The following is an 18745-nucleotide window of genomic DNA, read 5'->3' on the forward strand; positions in this document are numbered from 1 at the left end:
GCTATTTTTTCATTTGTTTATTTCTTTGTATCTTATTTGTACATGCAATCAGGGTTGGATGGAACATATACAGTGATGTGACAACTTTATCAGAGCAGATATCAAAAATGACAGATTTGATTGTGATGATTGTAATATTGAATGACTCATATAATTTATCTGTTTATCACTTCACAGTACCATCTCATCAAGTATGAAGGTTTGGATGGATGGAAAGCATGCGTTAAACATGAGATGAAATCAGCATAAGTTAACTGTAGACATACAATTACTGACGATACAGCTTAGCCAGATACTGCTTGCAAATTCTGAAGTCACAAAATCTCATGCAGTTGATATCTATGTTTTTAATCCGTTGCTTACAGACCAATATTTGATAGCTCCTGCTAACCCCCCCCCCCCCCCCTCCGCCTCCCCAAATGATACATCCTGAGTTATCGTAAGTTTAATTGATATTTGTACCGTACATAGACTTTGTTTTGAGAGGTATCAGGGTGACTGTACACTATACAGTGTTTTTTATGATCTACCAGTGTTTGGTTCATTGTGTATTTTCATTTGTAAACTTAGACCCTACTCATATTAGAAAAAGAGTCTACGTTTACAATTTTGCAATAAATAAATTAATAAATAAAGGTTGATTTAAAGGAAACCTAAAGCTTTAAATTTCAAAAGAATGAATGTGAAGTTTTCCTCACGATTTTGAAATTGTTAAAATATTATTTCTATCACACTACTACCATTCTGCAAAAGAAGTCTGTATATATCTTTTTTGCATATTCTGTGTAATCTTTAAAAAAATCACTTACCTTGAATTTTTTGTAAGTTGTTTTCGGCTATTGTATAATAAATTATGCCCTGGTCTTCTTCTTCTTCTGGCTAGATTCTTGGATCATTCAGTCATTTTGAAATTTTGTCATCGGCTTTATTGCTTTGAGTACTGACAGAGGTATATGAAGAGACTTGTAGGATCTGTGTTACTAGTTGACCCAGTGTTTATGTATTTACAAAGGGATGGCTGGTCTTCACCTCTTTTGAGTCCATGAATAATATTTTGAGGAGTATTTTGAAATTTCCGTACCAAATAATTTATGTGTGTACATTAGCCGCCCCGTCTCAAATATGCTGTGTTATTCAGTTGGAGATAAAGTAAAGGCAAACTGTAAAAGAGTTGCACATGTGGAGTGCAACGCATAGGGACAGCATTACTTCATCCTGTCTGTTTAATTTGAAACATTGTACAACTGTTTGGAAGTGTAGACACGGTTAATGCACAGCACATGTTCTTTACACAGGATTACCAAAAGCTCCAAAAAGTTTTGATACATTTTCTGTTTACTGAAATTTGTGTCTATTAGTTACACTTTTTTGTTCCACTTCCAAAAATAGTATCAAAATGCATGGTATTCAGTTTTGTCAACACAGCTTGTATGTGTGTGATCGCCCATGTTGAGTGTTCTGGACTCAGATTCATTTGTCAACAGTGACATCACATACTGCAAACAACGTATTATGTTGTGTTGTCTAGGCTAAAACTTTGTATATCATTGCACATTATGACATAGTCCCACTGTAGGAACTGATTTGGGAGATGTACTGCCGGGAAATGTACATGTTGAATGGAACAAAAGTAATGAAAATATTATCAAAACTTACAGCTATTGTCCCTTAGTTAACACTGAAATATTCATATACTGTGAATATATATCTGATAAAAACAATATACCCCTTACCGCTGTGCAATGCATACCTGATAAATGAGATTCTACCAAATAGTAAATACACCTTGTTTTGAATATTGAGTCATATGTTTGCCAACTACGTCAAGCTTTCGTACTCCTACACACACACCAGTCTACATTCTAGCTTTCATTATATAGCTACAGAAGATCAGACATGTAAATATCTGTACATTGTTTTTATTTCTGTATTCTTTAGAAATTACAGTTCTGCAGATCACAATCAACGAAGCATCTGTGATGGAAAGTCAATATTGTCATTTAATAAAGGATTCAAACTATTGAAAAATGCTTTTGACAGCTCATTTTTTGTGTTTGTCTTTTGTTTGTTCCTGTACAGTATCTGGTTACTGCGTTAAAGAGATGTCAGTCCGGAATGACGTGTTTTTGAATATTTATGGCAAGGTTATTTCTCACGTTACCGTTATTTTGACAGTGTTTCGAAGTATTTGGTTGAAAAGTCAAAACATTCTGGAAGTACACAGGATTGTGTACAATATTGACTTCTGCGATCAAGAGTCTTGAATGTATTTTGATACGTGCTGCTCCCAAATCGTATACATTTGTGATTTTGAAATGCCCGTTCTTGATCTGGAGCGCTCTTAACGGGAAGCGCCCTCAACGCCGATAAGGAAAAATTCACACAATTGCTGTCCACGCAAGAATTTACGTGGTTGTCAAAAAGTTATTATTAACCTGCAGATAACAGTTTCACAACTTGTTTTGGTTTATGAATTAACCAGTAAATTTTCAGGGGTGGCCGCCATGTTGACATGAAATTTGTTTACATTGCAAAATTTTATATTTTCTGATTTTTTTCATAGCATGGGTAACCCCATCCAAATGTCTGTATATACACAAATCTTTGGGGAATTTTTGATCACTTGATTCTTCTTTCATGTATGACCACCCCTTACAAGATCTAATGGTCAACCCTTCCATGGAAAAGTATGCATTGACAACTGCCTATTAGAAAGTAATGAGTACGCAACACTAAGTTGCACTGTCCACCGTGTGAGGGCACCTTAAATTTCACGGTGCGAACATTCGTGGTTGTGTCTGTGTAGAACTTAGCCAGTAAACTGCTTACGGAACAATTAATTTTGCTCCCCTCTCTGTAAATTCACACTTAACAGCATTTTATGATGCTTGTCGCAATAACATTTCTCTATTTCTGTAGTATATTTATGATCTTTTCACCTCGATTATGACGCTATAGATAGTTCGTGTGTTCATAACTTCCATAGTCACTGACAGACTATAGGCGTTTGAAAATTGCAAGAAGAAAATTGCATTACCAGGTTTCCAAAGCTCCACTTTCTCAAAGATAACTTCAATTATTCCAAATATTACCAGTCAACAACTATTACGCTTCTATTCTCTACGTATGGGTGAGTTTTGGGATTATTTCCTGAATGTTTTCTCTGTTCGGCACTGGCAATCCCAGGCCTGAGCCTGAGGTCTACGCATCACTGAGCACCTCAACGGGGAAGGGGTACAGCTCGGGGACTCGCTGTGGCTCAACCGGCCGAAGAAGGAACCGGGTGCCGCCTTGTCTCAACTTCGCCCGCGATCCGCTTTTGGTGATGCCGTTCTTCTGGAAGGATATGTACCATGACTTTCTCCGTTGACGTCTGCGAGTCTTTCTCGGATACCTCTTGGACTTGAAGGCATATAACCACTCCTTGATGTGTTCCATTTCAAAGTAACTCTCTTTTGACTTTTTCCTCTGTCGGAAGAATACAAAGTAGAGGAATTATTTCTTTCAACAATCTCTTCATTTTGAAATAGTGTCAATCTCTTGCATGCATTAATCACTTTTACCGACGTCAAATTTCGTTGAACATAATTTGTGCAAATGAAATCTCTAATAAAGCCATAAACCCTGGTCTCGCTCAAGGATCATGATAAAACGAATATTGAAAATGTTGCGCAGTACACTATTGAGGTACGCATGCGTAGCAGAGATGATGATTTACCAAGTTGGAGTGGACTTACGCCAAATTTAGTTTGATTTCATGGAATCATATGAGAACACTTTTAATGAAATTCAGCGAGGTAACGTTGATTATAGGGAACAAAGTAATGAAAGAAATGCGAATCACCGTTTGCAAAGTACAGATGCCCAATAACTATCTAATTAATAAAGTTAAAATAAATTTGAGCTTTCTTTGAATCACTAAATCAATTTACAGTTATTACAAGTGAACGGTATAAATATACACATCCTGTCTAGCATTTTCATCCCAACCTTTATATGGAACATTGGACCCCGTTGTCGCAACTTACTCTCGTGGAGTACATGTTATTGGTAGTGCTTCACATGCCAAAAGTGCTGGGTATGGTATAAGATACATAGTAAATGAACTAATGAATATCTTCTTTCCTCCTTCTACACAGACATCAGAATGGCTGAAGATGACGTGGATAGAGTTAGGATGAGACAATAGAGTAGGATGGCACAATAAGAGGGAGTAAGGTGAAAATCGGGATCCTTCTTTTCAATCATTTCCCTCTAAGTCCCATGCCCTAACTCTTACTCCCCAAATAATTTATCGCCCCTTTTATAACGTAACAACGCACACCTGCGACGTCACCACTGAGTAGCTATACCACTTGTAAAATGTTGCTGACTTTGATAATAAATGTAAATTAAAGTGGGATTTTAGAAATTTTCAACAACAATCCCACCCTTCATTTTGTCATGTCACTTGTAAGCTCGGTCCGATATGTAATCTGTAATCGCAGTTGACTTTCGTCTCATGAGCTTTTAACAGCGCCCTCTGTACTGAAGGTGATGGATTCATTGTCGTACAGTCTGTTCTCTGTGCACCTTTCTTTTGAACAATCACTTTAACACATTACTAAGATCCCTTGCTGAACAATCATCGGGAAGGTTGCCGACACCAATCTTCTTATTATACTAATAGCAAGTTTCCCAGTCGGTACGTTGGTTACATATGAGAGTGATCCTGACGTAGTTGTTTAATTGGCAATCATGACTACTTCAATCTTTCCATTCAAGTAGTGATTGTAACAACTACATACATATTATAAAATTCACCATGTTAAAACAAAGCTTCCATCGAGCTCTCTTGATAAAATATCTGTACGCTGTACCTTTTCTCATAAAGATCCTAGCACTGCACCACAGACGCTCCTACTAGTACGATGTACACATATAACAAAATATGTCTTTCCCCGAGACTCACCTGGCCGTAAAGCTCCCCTCGTCTGTTCATCGCTAGGTAAAGACCCGTTTTCACTCCCCGAAACGTCACCACATCATCGCTTTCATGGACCACTTGCAAAATACCTGAAAAGAAAAACGAAAGTAAAAGTGTAACTGAACAGAGGAGGGCCACCTCTCGAGGAGAAGTTTGTTCCTCTCACTCATTGTGAAGAGACTCTCTGAGCCGAACGCGATGTAGACGGCATTTCTTCATCCTTCCTTCTAAATTTGTTGTATGTTATTTGTAACTGACTTCTCCATCTATTGATGCACTCGCAACTTATACCCAATGAGCGGAAACGCACGAGTTGAAAATATATTTCGCCGTTTGAAACGAAATGAGTTTTCATACAGCACGACAATACATACTGCTATTTGCTGTTCTCTTCTTCAGAACGATTTCAAAGTCTATCATGAGTAGACTAAAAATATGAGACCAGCGATCATTTTTTTTCGAAATCTTTCACGCGAAGAAAGGCACTGCAGAAAAGCTATATCTGTTCTCTCCGTTACTTCTACCACAGGGGGCTCGTACTTGTTTATTTGTATCTGTGTTTGTTTGTGTGTATGTGTTTGTGTTTGTTTATTGGTTATTTTTAATAAAATAACAGCGAAAAGCTGTTTTGTTAATATTTGTCAATGAAGAGCAGTTTATTTATTTATTTGTTTGTTTGTTTATTAATTTGTTTGTTTGTTTGTTTGTTTGTTTGTTTGTTGATACGTATTTCCGATGGTTAGGGTTAGGGATAGGCTTAAGTTAGGGTTAGGGTTAGGGTTAGGGTTAGGGTTAGGGTTAAGCTTAAGTTAGGGTTAGGGTAAGACTTATTCACTCCCTCTAAAAATCTAAAAAAATATAAAAAATAAACAAACACAAACACACAAACAAACACATACACAAATAAACAACAAATACGAGTCCCCTGTGCTTCTACCAGGGTACTGGAAAAAAATAGTGCACAGATTTTATCAAGGATACCGTGATGTTTAGTTTTTTTTGGGGGGGGGGGGAAGCACCGTATGTTGTCTTGTAGATTAAAGCCTTAATCTTGCAAAGTAGACAGCGCGAGTTGGGTGGAACATCTGAAAACTCAAACGATCGCACTGTGTCAGGAGGGAGCACGCTACAATACAAAGTACATCATGTTCATTTAAAACTGCGTCACAGTGTATGCGCGCGCAATTTCGCGTTCACACATCGAAATTCAAGTGCAACGAAATCTTACCGACGATATTAGTTCAAAGCCATGACAAGAAGACACCATGTTATCCCATCTGATCTATCTCAAGAGGTCCCTTTTGATTAAACCGAGAATAGCTGTCTCAATAAATCACCCCGAACTGTCTAAGTGGAGGTTTTCGGCGCTGTGGAGGATTTTCTTCAATCAATCATTTTCCGGTGCGATATTTACAGATCTCCCGTTGTTTGCGGAGAATTAGCACGCTAGTCTCCACTTTAATTTGTCAAAGACCTTAAGTTTCTGGCATAACGCTAGAGCTCGGACGTATCCAACCTTTAAAAGCCTACGTTCCCTTTGGCTGCACGCCGGACTGTGTGCCAACACAAGTCACCTAAAATCCCCGCATCAATAACACCTGTACAAAAGTTTAAGTCCACTGATATCGTTCCTCAAACAACGGTCTTATCTATTTCTTGTGTAGTATTGCATTAAGAGGAATTTTATAAAATTGACAAGGACTCAACTTTCCGATTTTGAAAAAATTCCAAGTTAGCCGAACGCTCCAGCGAAAATACACACAACCCACATGTCACTGCAGTGGAATTGTAAACCCTGCTAGTTGTAAAGAGAACTGCGCACTGTCGTGTTGCGTTAATCTGCTGCTGTAAAACTCTGGTTGTGACTAAGTTCTATACATATATAGGGTGATACATGAAAGTCTTTATAATATATATATATATATATATATTATATATATATATATATATATATATATATATATATATATATATATATATATTTATACTGTTTTCATCGAGCGCTGTAATTTCCCACGAGCATGACATCTGTACAGATATGTATGTGTGTGTATACACACACAGACAAACACAGACACATACAGACACACACGCATATATATATATATATATATATATATATATATATATATATATATATATATATATATGTAGATAGATAGATAGATAGATAGATAGATAGATAGATAGATAGATAGATAGATAGATAGATAGATAGATAGATAGATAGATAGATAGATAGATAGATAGATAGATAGATAGATAGATAGATAGATAGATAGATAGATAGATAGATAGATAGATGTCATGATCGTGGAAAATTACAGTGCTCGATGAAAACAGTTTTATAAAAGTTACTCTGCGTATGGTACATCAAAGTCCTAGCCTTTAACAAGTAAAATATATTATTACTTTTTACTTGAACACATTTTAGGTGGTGCTGAACTGTATTTCCTCCTCTGAGGAATTCTGGATGAGGAAACGAAGTAGAGTAACTTAGTTTATTATAGAACGTTTCCTGAAGATGGCGATTAAATATCTTATTTTTGAAAGCTGTTTCCTCGTGTGCAACAGACTACCTGGTCAAACAATTTGTATTCTCATGTGTATAGATCCTGCGCTGTTATTATAAATGCGGGTTGTTGATGATTCAACCCATTGTCAACTGTAGAGGGTCAGGAAATTCCATTTTGTTTGAAACGATGGCGCGACTGGTAAAATGTTAACACAACATTTTATTTGCTTCTTTCCTTGATATCGTTATTACCATCGTGGGTAGGATGTTAGTTTACAAACTTTTCGATAAGAAAGATAGAGTTTTTTTATGAGTTTATTCATACCTCATACCTCGGTTTATATATCACCGGTATATTCTCTATGTTAGGGCCCTGTCACATCTCGGCGATTTAGCCAGGGTATGCCGACGTACCAAAAATTCTCTAAAACGCTAGATTGCTGAACTAACTATGTATTTTTCGATTATGGGCTTATACATGGCAGATTCATAGCGTATTCATAGGTTAAAAACACGCTTCGGGTACGCTAGACAATCATCTCGACGCATTTCGACTTATGAGTAACTTACAAGTAACGCGTGTGAACGTGTGTCAACGAGCGCATAACCTACCTACAACATATGGCCCGCGTGTGCGGGACGTATGAGCCATACGCTGGCATGCGTCGAAAAGTTTTGTGCATGCACAAAAGTTTTTGACGACCTCGCCGTACTACGGCGTATACCAGCGTATTTCAGCGTGCTTTTAACTTATACAAAACTTACCCATAACGTATTCGACGTACTCTAGCGTATTTGCCAAAATTTTTCATACGTTGGCATACGCTGGCTAAATCGTTAAGGTGTGACAGGGCCTTGCAGTACTGGCTCAGGATTTCTATGGATGTTACAAGGTACACGGTTTACTAAAGAATTTCATGTCTCTTGTGGTAGGACTTTCCAAACGAATGCTGTCAAGGGGCGCATGGCAACAGAGGAAAGATTTGTCAAGTTTCGGAAAACTCTAGCGAGACATCATTTACATTTCAACAGCTTCCGAAAACCATCTCAGGAAACCACACTGTTTCCTCTGTCAACTTGCCCCTTCTTATTATTTTCTACGTTTTCGTATCACCTGAAAAAACTTGATGTCAATCTTCACATGGTCATTCTTACGTGACTATGTTGGACTTTGTTGACAAGCAAGGTATTGTAGAGGGATATTTGCTGTGTCAATTTCATAAGTAGGAGTTATATCGCAGAGTAGCTTAATAGCCCGGTCAAACCTTGGCGATTTAGCCAGCGTATGCCGTTGTATGAAAAATTTGGCGAATCATTGGTGTACGTCGAATACGTTATGAGTAAGTTTTGTAGGGCACGCTGAAGCACACTGGTATGCATCGTATTACGGCGAGGTCGTCGCAAACTTTTGTGCATGCACAAAGCTTTTCGACGCATGCCAGCGTATGGCTCATACGTCCTGCATAAGCCGTAAGTTATAGGGTATGCGCTCGTTGACACACGTTCACACGCGTTACTTGTAAGTTACTCATAAGTCGAAATGCGTCGAGATTATTGTCTAGCGTACCCAAAACATATTTTAACTTATGAGTACGTTATGAATACGCCATGTATAAGTCCAAAATTGACAAAATGCATCGTTAGTTCAGCAAGCCAGAGTTTTAGAGAAATTTTGATACGTCGGCATACGCTGGCTAAGGTGTGACAAGGCCCTAACCAACAGCCTGAAATTGCTAAATATGAAGCGTACTGTATATTTATTCCTGTTCAATCTAAGTAGTAATCTTGTAAACTTTGTTCAATACTGTGAATAATTCTGTTTATTCCGTTGCTGTGGCAATATAATTGCAGATTACCAATTGGCGGTGAGCAAGAACAGAAGCATGTCCTGATCACCTTATTTGCACCGGTAAACCGGTGTCCTGTGAGCCAAAGCCCACCAAGACAAGTATATTTGAACATGACGTCATTGTCAGCAGACAATATCATTGGACGGATTCGATCCACTGTTTACTCGGTGCTTGCTTGAAGCGTATGTCTCCCATATGTCTTATAAAGTGAACAATTGTCGTTGCCAGGTTCATGATCGCAAATTCAATTCTGTCGCGGGGGAGAGGGATACGAAGGATTCAAAAACAGACAAGGTGGTTGCTAGAGTCAACGACATTCCAGACCTATGCATGCCTCTACACGTGTTCACTCATGCCGCGCCATGCTGTGTCTTGTCTTCAGCTTCTTGCACTTTGAGGAGAAGCTATTTTCTGTTTGTGGCATTTATATCCATTTGTCAAACCATCAAATAAATATTACCAAATTACCACTGAGGTTGAACAAAATGATTTTAATTGGAAATTAGTAAACCGTCTTCTCACTTTAAGCATTTGAAATTGCCGGTGTGAAAGTAGGCACGCGATACGAAAGATTAAACATCTCGTAGTGAACAATCCCTTCCACATGGTTCAATTCTTGTGCAAACAAGAAAGTAAGCCACAACTTCCACAGTTTTCCAAAAACAACTGTTCGATGTGATGACTGTAAGTCTTAATACGGTATGGGGTCACACCGTTTACTTCGTGCTACTTATTTCTTATGACTGTTCATAACATGTCTCCAGCAAGTTTTGGTAAGTGGCGGCATGCCTTTGACATTATATAATCATATACATCTAACAAAAAAAATGCTGTTGAGGCATTTTATGACGTGTACAATATGATACGATGTTGAAAAGTATGAACTGATATACCGCGAAGATGTCGAAATGGCATTCATGTTTTCGACGGGTATGATTACGCCCTCCTGAAAGAAAACTGAACTTATTTCGTGAACTTTATCTGAGCGTTGTGCGATACGATAATGTACGGCGTCATTGCTTACATTGTAGTACAGTTGCTATATTACCGTATCGTCGAGTTTGAGGAAGCTTTTCAGTCAGCCGGTGTTGTCTGGCAAGCTGGAAATGGATGCTGTAGTTTGGCGAGGTTATAAAAGTTTATGGTGTTTTAACGCTTTGAGCTCTGTAATTTTCTCCAGCCAAAATTTTAGTGCAAAATTTTACCAATTTTTATGATTTTTTTCTGTAATTGTTTGATAATTTTGGACCAAATGGACATCACATTTCATTAGCTACAGTTTCTTCTCAAAATTTTGGCAAAAATCTGAGAAAAATTAACAGGGGTTTATTTTATGTAGGTAAAAATAAAGACTTTGGCGCTCAAAGGGTTTTACATGCAGTATTCTGTGGACTAATGTTGGTGTACTATACTTACACTGTGCATGTATAATTGTAATGGCACTGTCTCGCTCTGCAAAGACGGTTGTAAAGTCACTTCATACGACTTTAATTGATGCTTTCTTTGGTTGCACGTGTTTAATTTGAATTACAAAAGTGTGCACCATTACCCAAGTAACCAAACGTTACATGATTTTATGATTCTATGAGGTTATTACGAATATACCGCAAAGAATGCACGAGGACATTGGCGCAGCGTATCGTCCGACACGAAGCGGAGGGCGCGCGATGCGCGGCGCCAATGTCCGAGTGCATCCTTTGCGGTATTTTCGTAATAACCTTATTATTATACATCTTATATTCGTGAATGGGGCATCAAATTGTCAGAGCAATGACCGTTTTCGTGCAATTTCGACAATTTTTCTTCCGATTTACAGCGCAAGTGTGCGCTATCTCGCACGCGCTTCTGCAAGATCTGGATAGTGATAGTGTGTGTGTGTGTGTGCACTATACACGTACGTACAGAGCGCGCGCGAGACATGTTCTGGCACTCGGCCGGTCAATGAGTCCCTTGAAACCGTTCAATAGTGAATGGGGCGCCTTGAAACCGTACGTGTTACGGAACGGGCGTTCCGTACGGCTTTTTTAGTGCACGCTAAATACTATTGTTCTCGATGGTAGATGTATAATAATATATAGGATTTACGTCGCTAGAACGTCGGCAATGAAACTTAACCACATTAAAGAGACAAAGTTCGCCATTTTTCATGAATTTTGTTTGATACGATATACTACTTACATTGTTTGACGTGTTGAATGATACTTAATGAATGGCTGACCATGCATATATTTGACCCCGGTTTTAGACACGATACATGAAACCATCGCGAAAATAAATTAATGGTTATGACCATTAATTCATTTTTGCGATGGTTTCATTTAATTTGTGTAAAAACGGGGTCGAATATATGCATGGTCACCCATTTATTCAGTATCTTTAAATTTCAACATGCCAAACAATATAAGTAGTATCTCGTATCAAACAAAATTCGTGAAAAATGGCCGATTTGTCCCTTTAATCGCAAGAGAAATCAAATTGTCTCTGAGTCCCCTGGACGGAAAGTAAAGTTACTTACCGTAAATGTCGTGGTCGGCTCTGGTGCCCTTGACGATACCACTCGGCAAAATCTGCAGGTAGAACCCACTGGCTGAACGCAGTTGCCGAAACATTAAGAAATCGTCGATTGTCAACTGTCTTTCCTCGGCGCTGTTTCTGCTGCGGTCCTTTCGCTGCAGCTTTCGTTTGGAGCCACGCTGAACAACATGGTTGAGAACTTCCCAGTCTTGGAAGCTCGAGTCGTTGATTTGCTCCTGGGCCTTCAATAAAGGGAAGAATGCAGAAAAAACGAGGCAAAGGTGGAAAAATCTTCGTGCCAGCATTTTAGACACTGTCGTAGGAATAGGCAAAACTTTTTGGAACTTTATTGTTCTGACGTCGAGAAGTGGTGGTAACTATCGGGTCGGACGTCACCGCGTGTCTTATATACCATTCGGTTGCTGGCACATTTTGTAGGTGAGAATCCCTAAAGGCAAAAGTAAACTGGAGAAGACTGGAGGATTAAAGATTTTTCGTAGTGTTAAGGGGTACTGTAAAGCTGTTTTGATTGATTAGCAGTTTGGTTGCCAAACCGCTGAAACGCGGTTGATAAACCGCCAACTCCAAGTTATTAGCAGTTGGGCTTTTGTGCACTCTTTGTCGACGACGCCGAACAAAATCGATAAACAACAACAACAAAAAATACACCTGGGAAATATATTTTCCCGGCAAGCCTTGTATCGGAAGGCTTTAAAAATATTAATTCCCAAAGAGTCGTCCGGGTCAACAGCACTGCACAATTTAGATTAACCGTACTGTAGCCGATGTCCGAGGGCAAATAGATTTCATTACATATTTATACAAGTTGCGATCGTCCTGTCCTTTAAAGTACAATATAGACATCGCTATATCCCAACTCTCAAATGACCTATATTTTGAGGATCAGTCGAAGTCTGTCATGAGTGTTTCGTCTCACATATCAGCTTTGATTCTTTTCCTGACAGCCAAAGAACTTACTTCGTCTATTAAACTGCAATTATAACCACAACGCAATACAATTTACAAGTGTAATTTACTCCCTACTGCTGTCGAAGAAACTCAAGTCTGAACTCAAAAATGTTTGCTTTTGTAGCTTATTGATATAAATGGGGACGCTTACGAACTGTATCAAACGTTTAAGCAGTGCAAATAAACCTTCAAGCCAAAAAAATACTATTAAAAATCTGCCAGAGGTACAGTATATATTTTGTCAATCCATCCAATACACGTCATACGTTTACAATTATAGTAAGACTTGGCCTCAAGTGACAGTTTAGTGTTGGACCCACCTGTGGTCTGATGTTTATGATCTCATGCACGGGAAATTTAACAAACTCTGTACACTGACAGGGCGGGATTGCAATATCGTGTTCAATAAAATCTCAACAAATACAGTACTGTATGTATTTGGTCAGAGTATGATCTTCAGGAAATGGCGAAGGGTGAAGGTCCGGTCATAACTTCTTCTACAGTTTAAAGTTCCATGTTGTTAACTATATTTTGTTTGTTTGGTTGGGTTTTTTTTTAATTTTTCTGCTACTTCGGTATAACCCTCGGAGCTCTACTTCGGTATAACACTCTTGATCTCATAATTCTGCCGCTCTGTTTTGGTAATTTCATGTGAACTAATCAAACACTCGAGGATTTTCTTCCATTTTAAGACGTTCGCTCCAATGGCAAAACTAGCTTTACACAGTCTAAAACCACACCAATAGCAAAAGCTTAGTAATCATGTGCATCAAGAATTGAGGCAAGAGTGCAGCCTATACAGTGTACGTCGACATATAGTCAGTCTCTATCTCCGTCTGTCTTTCTGTCTGTCTCGCTTTCTGTCTATCTATCTCTCTGTTTGTCTATCTGTCTCCCCAGTCTCTCGTCGAGATAGACTGTATCTCTGTCTACCTCTTCCTCTGTCGGCTTATATCTCTACCTGACTGTTCCCTCCCTCCCTTTCTCCCACACATACCCCCCTCTCTCTCTCCTCTCTCTCTCTCTCTCCCTCACTCTCTCTCTCTCTCTCTCTCTCTCTCTCTCTCTCTCTCTCTCTCTCTCTCTCTCTCTGTCAACATCAGACTTCCCACCACTGATAAGCTATGTTTTCGATCTGTGCGCACTGCCTACACATATCTTATTTGCGTTGTTTGTGTAAAGTCGAACACCTGTCTGGTTCAACGCGGAGATCAAAACTCTCTAAAAAAGCATCGTTTACAAAGAACCTAATACAAGGCCACCGAAGGAGACACGGTTTTGAACGAACACATCACATGTGAACTTTATTGAACTTCAACTTAAACATGTGTAGGTAGAATTTATACCTTCAAAACTAGTCTTTAAATCGTCAAACAGGTAAACATCATCCTTTTTTACTTCCTTCATTTCCCTTAACTGACACACAACCTTGCCATACAGGAAATAGACACAGGCCCCAGGGTCAACAACAAATTTAGGTATAGTAACTGGTCAAAGGTGGTACTGGTCAAAGCGTGCAACTTTACTCGTGGTAGCATTCAATGGTCTCCCATCAGTAAATCTGAACTGCTGGTTTTATTCATATGAATAAACTGAAGGGTTACAACAAAGAGGAAATGAACGAATGAAAACAAAGCACAGCATTATTCTCGATCGCTTTCTACGAGATTTGGGAGAACTCTTTACGATAGAATGGCAGTAATTTGCACGGGAGATGTTACGAATCATCGGCTCAATGGTCTGCTAGATGAAAACCAAATTAAATACCGCAACGTTACCGCACTTCGTGTCCCCTAAACGATCACTTCTCACTCATCACTCTTTAAACACTCCTTAAAAGCCATCATTTTAAGATAAAACGTCATTACTTTAAGTCGTGACTTCAGTGCGAGCAACTTGCGTTACTCTTGTTCAAAGTACGTGTGCTCGGACAAGTATGTCCGTCTGTCGTACCATTCCTCTTGATTGCTGTTTGCGGAAAACCATAAAATTGAAGGGCCATTTATACGTGACGCATGCGTGGTTTTTTTATCGTTCGTTCATCACTTAACTTTTTCCTCTGGCATGGCACTTTAATTTTTCGGTTCTGCTTTTCGTTTTGCTTGTATGCCGCCAAAAAGACGATCAAATTTGAACTAGCCGAATTGCAATGGTCTCTCGAAATTCCAACATTTTGTCGATCAACAGATGGCAGCGAGCTGAACTCCCAACTCCCAGTCATTCCTCCGTAGAAAGAGCCGTTATCATCACACATGCATGTCACACAAGGTTGGCACATGTTACCCAAAATACATGGATTATCAGATCTCCGGCCACGTCAAGTTGAAGGTGTCCAAACCTCAATATTAAAAATTATATGCATGCCATATTTATATCAGTGTTAGGATAGCGATGAAATTACATAGTCGTCTTGACAATAAACGTGTTGTGAATGTACCACGAGCTTTTTTCCATCTCTGCTCTCCGGGTACTAGATTCTAATTCCATGCAATGAAGAAACTTCATTTACGGCATGCAGACTAAATATGAACCTTTGCGGTAGCGCTTGATTACATAGCTACCGTGGTATTATCGTCACAAATATTTGATTCATTCTGTATTAGCAGGCTTTAAGCTGGATTAAGCTCGCGTCCTTCTAACCAAGATGATCGAGTTTCATCTGGGGAAATAAGTGGTGTACTCTCGTACGGAGCAACACTGCGATATTTTGTGTAATGAAGATCATATGTTAATGACACGGCAACGAAATGCTTACTTTTCAGTCGGGTACGATACACCGTTATTTTCATGCCTTTTCGCCCCCAACAACATATTCTGACACGATTTCTTCTGACAAATTCTGAATATCATAACTGCAGGCTGTCGGCTTGAAAGCTGTGAAAAATAAAAGCAAGATATTAAGTGTCATACGTGATAATGTTCATTGGGCATAGTATCGACCTAAATGGGAGATCTAACTTGCAAGTAACTTGTAAGTCTATATACAACAGTTTTAAACTTCGAAATAGAATTTTCTATATAGGATAGGATCTCCTATGCACATTGAACGTCGCCATGTAAAGTCAAATACGTCACCATGTAAAGTCAAATACGTCGCCATGGCCAAGTTTGTCAAATTTGGACCATAGGGGCAGAACTTTGAATCACACCAAGTAATTTTTATCAACACAGGTAAAACAAGCTACCTTAACTTGGTGACATTTTAAATCTGTTTTGTCGTGAAACATAATTAAGTTTAGACTGTCGCAGTAGATTTTAAGACAGATAAGTCGCTTGACATCGTGTTCCACTTTTGAATACGGCAGATACTGCCCGTTTGCTCTTGTCTTCAGCACCCTGACCTCTTTACCTGTTTTCAAATGAATGCGGCTGCATTGTTGAGTGACAGCTTTCATTCCGTACAATCCGTTGAGACACGAAGCGGTAGCATAATATTACGTTTTCAATCGAATCTTGTTTGCTATTTCACTTTTGCCCCTTATGAACAAACACAAAGACACACCTTCCAGGTGTAGTAATCCGGGAGAACTTGTCCCATTTATGCATTGCAAGTGTGAAGCTTTCACCACCCAACTTACAGAAAGTGATCAGTCCATTTAGGAGGGTGGTTCAAGGTAGCATACGCCTCGAAAATGAGAGACTTCGACCTTTACTCAAACTTTCCTTAGGGAATCTTTAAATAATTCTCTTCCGAAATCAAGGATAAAAGTCAGAGGTCGACTCGATCACAAATTTTTATATTATGGAAACAAATTGCCGTAATTTTACCAATATTTGAAAGTCAAAATGGGCGCCATCCCTGTGTTAACTCCATGGGAAAAATCAAAATTTTCGATTTTCACAAAAATAGCAGGCGAAAACTTTATTTACTCCTTGAGCTTGAAAATGAGCCTCGCAAGTTGTAGAGCAAAAACGTATTGTAAAAGTGTGAGAGTCCGAATATCTGTCCTTTGATTAGAATGTTTCAGTGAGCATACTGTAGTAGTTTGATGCACAATTCTTCGCTTAAAATGCAGTTAAATCTTTCAGCTCCAGTCTTTGCCATCTCAAAGCACCGTGCTCTAACTATAATGTCGAATTCACAATTCCCATTCTAATATACGTCGTCGTCGGAACTGCGTTCAAAGGTCGTATGGGACCTATACGACCAACACTGTATCCAAGTTACGTTGGCGGTTGATGAAATTTTAAAACACGTTTGTTATAATGTACATCGTAAAAATCAAATGCTGCAGCATAGACAGTACAGAAGAAAGGTCTTCCCCCCTCTACTACCTATATATAGTTGCAGCATAGACCCTCGAGAATCGAGGGTCTGCGGTTGCAGCTATATTGACTCAATGCACCTAGATATCGTCGATGAAATACATTGTTTGAAAACACGAAAGCCGCACAGGCGCAGTTCCGACCGCCTCTCTCAAATTGGAGTTCTTGGGGAAGTTTGACTCAAAGAATATAACATAAAAGGGGTCCATGAAATGGTCCCACACGCGAACGTCATGATCGCTCCTGTGGCCTCTGGACGCTAAATGTTCTTTTTACCCGTATTTTATTGCGCGTCTTAGCTTGATAATAGACGGATGAAAGGGTGAAGTTCACTATTCCTAAAAGTTTTGACGAGTCGACTTTTCCTTTCTGAAGATTCCCCGATAGCGTATACATATAAAGTACTTAGACACTTCCCAAGATTGCAACAATATATCGGTGTCACCTTTATGTTGCACGCATTTACACTGAATGATGTACCGATGATTTTGGACACCAACGAAGAAAGGGTAGCAAATTCTTGGTATTTGTGGAACAAAGCGGAGTTGGTTATGATCTTGCACCGTGAATTTTATCTTGAATTTAGAGGGTCTAGGTTAGGGTGAGAATCAAGGATCAAATATAGAAACCCCCAGGGCAATATTCATTCCATGGGTTAATGTTGAAATAACCGTACGAAGTTTCTGATAGAATTGTTGTTCGGGGGCAACGATTCCGTGTGTGGTATGGCTTTAATCACTGCAAACTTCAAGACTCCTACCGATATCACAGCGTGAAGTCTTATTGATGACTGTATGTGTGTCGCACATATATGCGTTGGTAGGACACGTATTTTGCTGATACAGTACATCTTCACCAGATCTACTATGTGACTACTTCTACCTTCGTAAAAAAGTAGCGTGACACTGTTCTCCCAGTTTGTCAGAACTTACGTAATGAGCCATGGAGGTAAGAGACGACCATGGATGAGCTAAGTATGAAATAATCTTTGTTCCAATTACCCACAAAATTATACACCCGCAAATATCAGCATAGTTTCAAAAAACTGAATGTATTTACCAGTCTCTAGAAACTAAAACAATCGACAGCTTTAGACATTAGTGTCGGTGAAGATTTTTCCACTGAAAATAAAGGAAAATCCTTAAGTATAGAAATATCTGAATTTCATTACAAAGTGGGTATCCATATAAACAAAAAAACCCCCAAAGTTGAAATCTTTTCGACAAGAGAAGATAGAAGTGTCACATTTGAGATAAGAATGTTGATGAGAAGGGATATCTGAAATTTACATATGAAATTTTATGCTAATATGCATAGCCTGAATTAAAGCAAAACTAAATCAATATTAGAACCAGACATCAAAGATCAGCCCATTGTGAGACTGCATGCTAAAAACACTATTGAGCACTGCGTAGCAGACGATGGATGCCGCAAATCAGTCACCAATCTGAGGGTCAATGCTGTAAACAGGTGAGCTAATCATGAACATGATTTCTATGGTCATCACAAAGGTGAAATGTACACTTGACTTGTGTTCATTACATGCTTGCACAGCGACGTATTGTTGAAATGAATGAACCAGATGTGGACAACTTTCTTCTGGATTCAAAATAACATGGTATACTCTTTTGATATGTAGTTACACATACGACGAACGCTGCCATT

General features: G+C 38.9%; 2 protein-coding genes across 8 annotated transcripts in view; one reads left to right on the forward strand and one right to left on the reverse strand.

Annotated features, from left to right (window-relative positions):
* Positions 1-2044, forward strand: part of LOC139131294 (calcium uptake protein 3, mitochondrial-like) — a 98438-nt gene extending 96394 nt beyond the window's left edge. For all 7 annotated transcript variants that reach the window (XM_070697287.1, XM_070697288.1, XM_070697289.1 and 4 more), the window contains one exon: positions 178-2044. In XM_070697287.1, coding sequence (XP_070553388.1) covers positions 178-249 — 72 coding nt within the window. In that variant the 3' untranslated portion in view covers positions 250-2044. The remainder of the gene's footprint in view (positions 1-177) is intronic.
* LOC139131297 (fibroblast growth factor 20-like) lies at positions 2022-12287 on the reverse strand. Its single transcript, XM_070697296.1, has 3 exons — positions 11847-12287; positions 4952-5055; positions 2022-3468 (listed from the first exon to the last, which is right to left on the reverse strand). The coding sequence occupies exons 1-3, from the start codon at positions 12148-12150 to the stop codon at positions 3202-3204; spliced, it is 675 nt and encodes a 224-aa protein (XP_070553397.1). The 5' UTR covers positions 12151-12287; the 3' UTR covers positions 2022-3201.
* Between the last annotated feature and the right edge of the window lie 6458 nt (positions 12288-18745).

Source organism: Ptychodera flava, chromosome 4 (assembly GCF_041260155.1).
Source record: "Ptychodera flava strain L36383 chromosome 4, AS_Pfla_20210202, whole genome shotgun sequence".
NCBI classification, from domain to species: Eukaryota; Metazoa; Hemichordata; class Enteropneusta; family Ptychoderidae; genus Ptychodera; species Ptychodera flava.

Coding starts and splice junctions, on each gene's coding strand:
- LOC139131297 (XM_070697296.1), bottom strand. CDS start 12,150: ATGCTGGCACGAAGATTTTTCCACCTTTGCCTCGTTTTTTCTGCATTC. Junction 5,056..11,846: donor AGCCGACCACGACATTTACG/GTAAGTAACTTT, acceptor TTTTCTTTTCAG/GTATTTTGCAAGTGGTCCAT. Junction 3,469..4,951: donor GAGGGGAGCTTTACGGCCAG/GTGAGTCTCGGG, acceptor TTCTTCCGACAG/AGGAAAAAGTCAAAAGAGAG.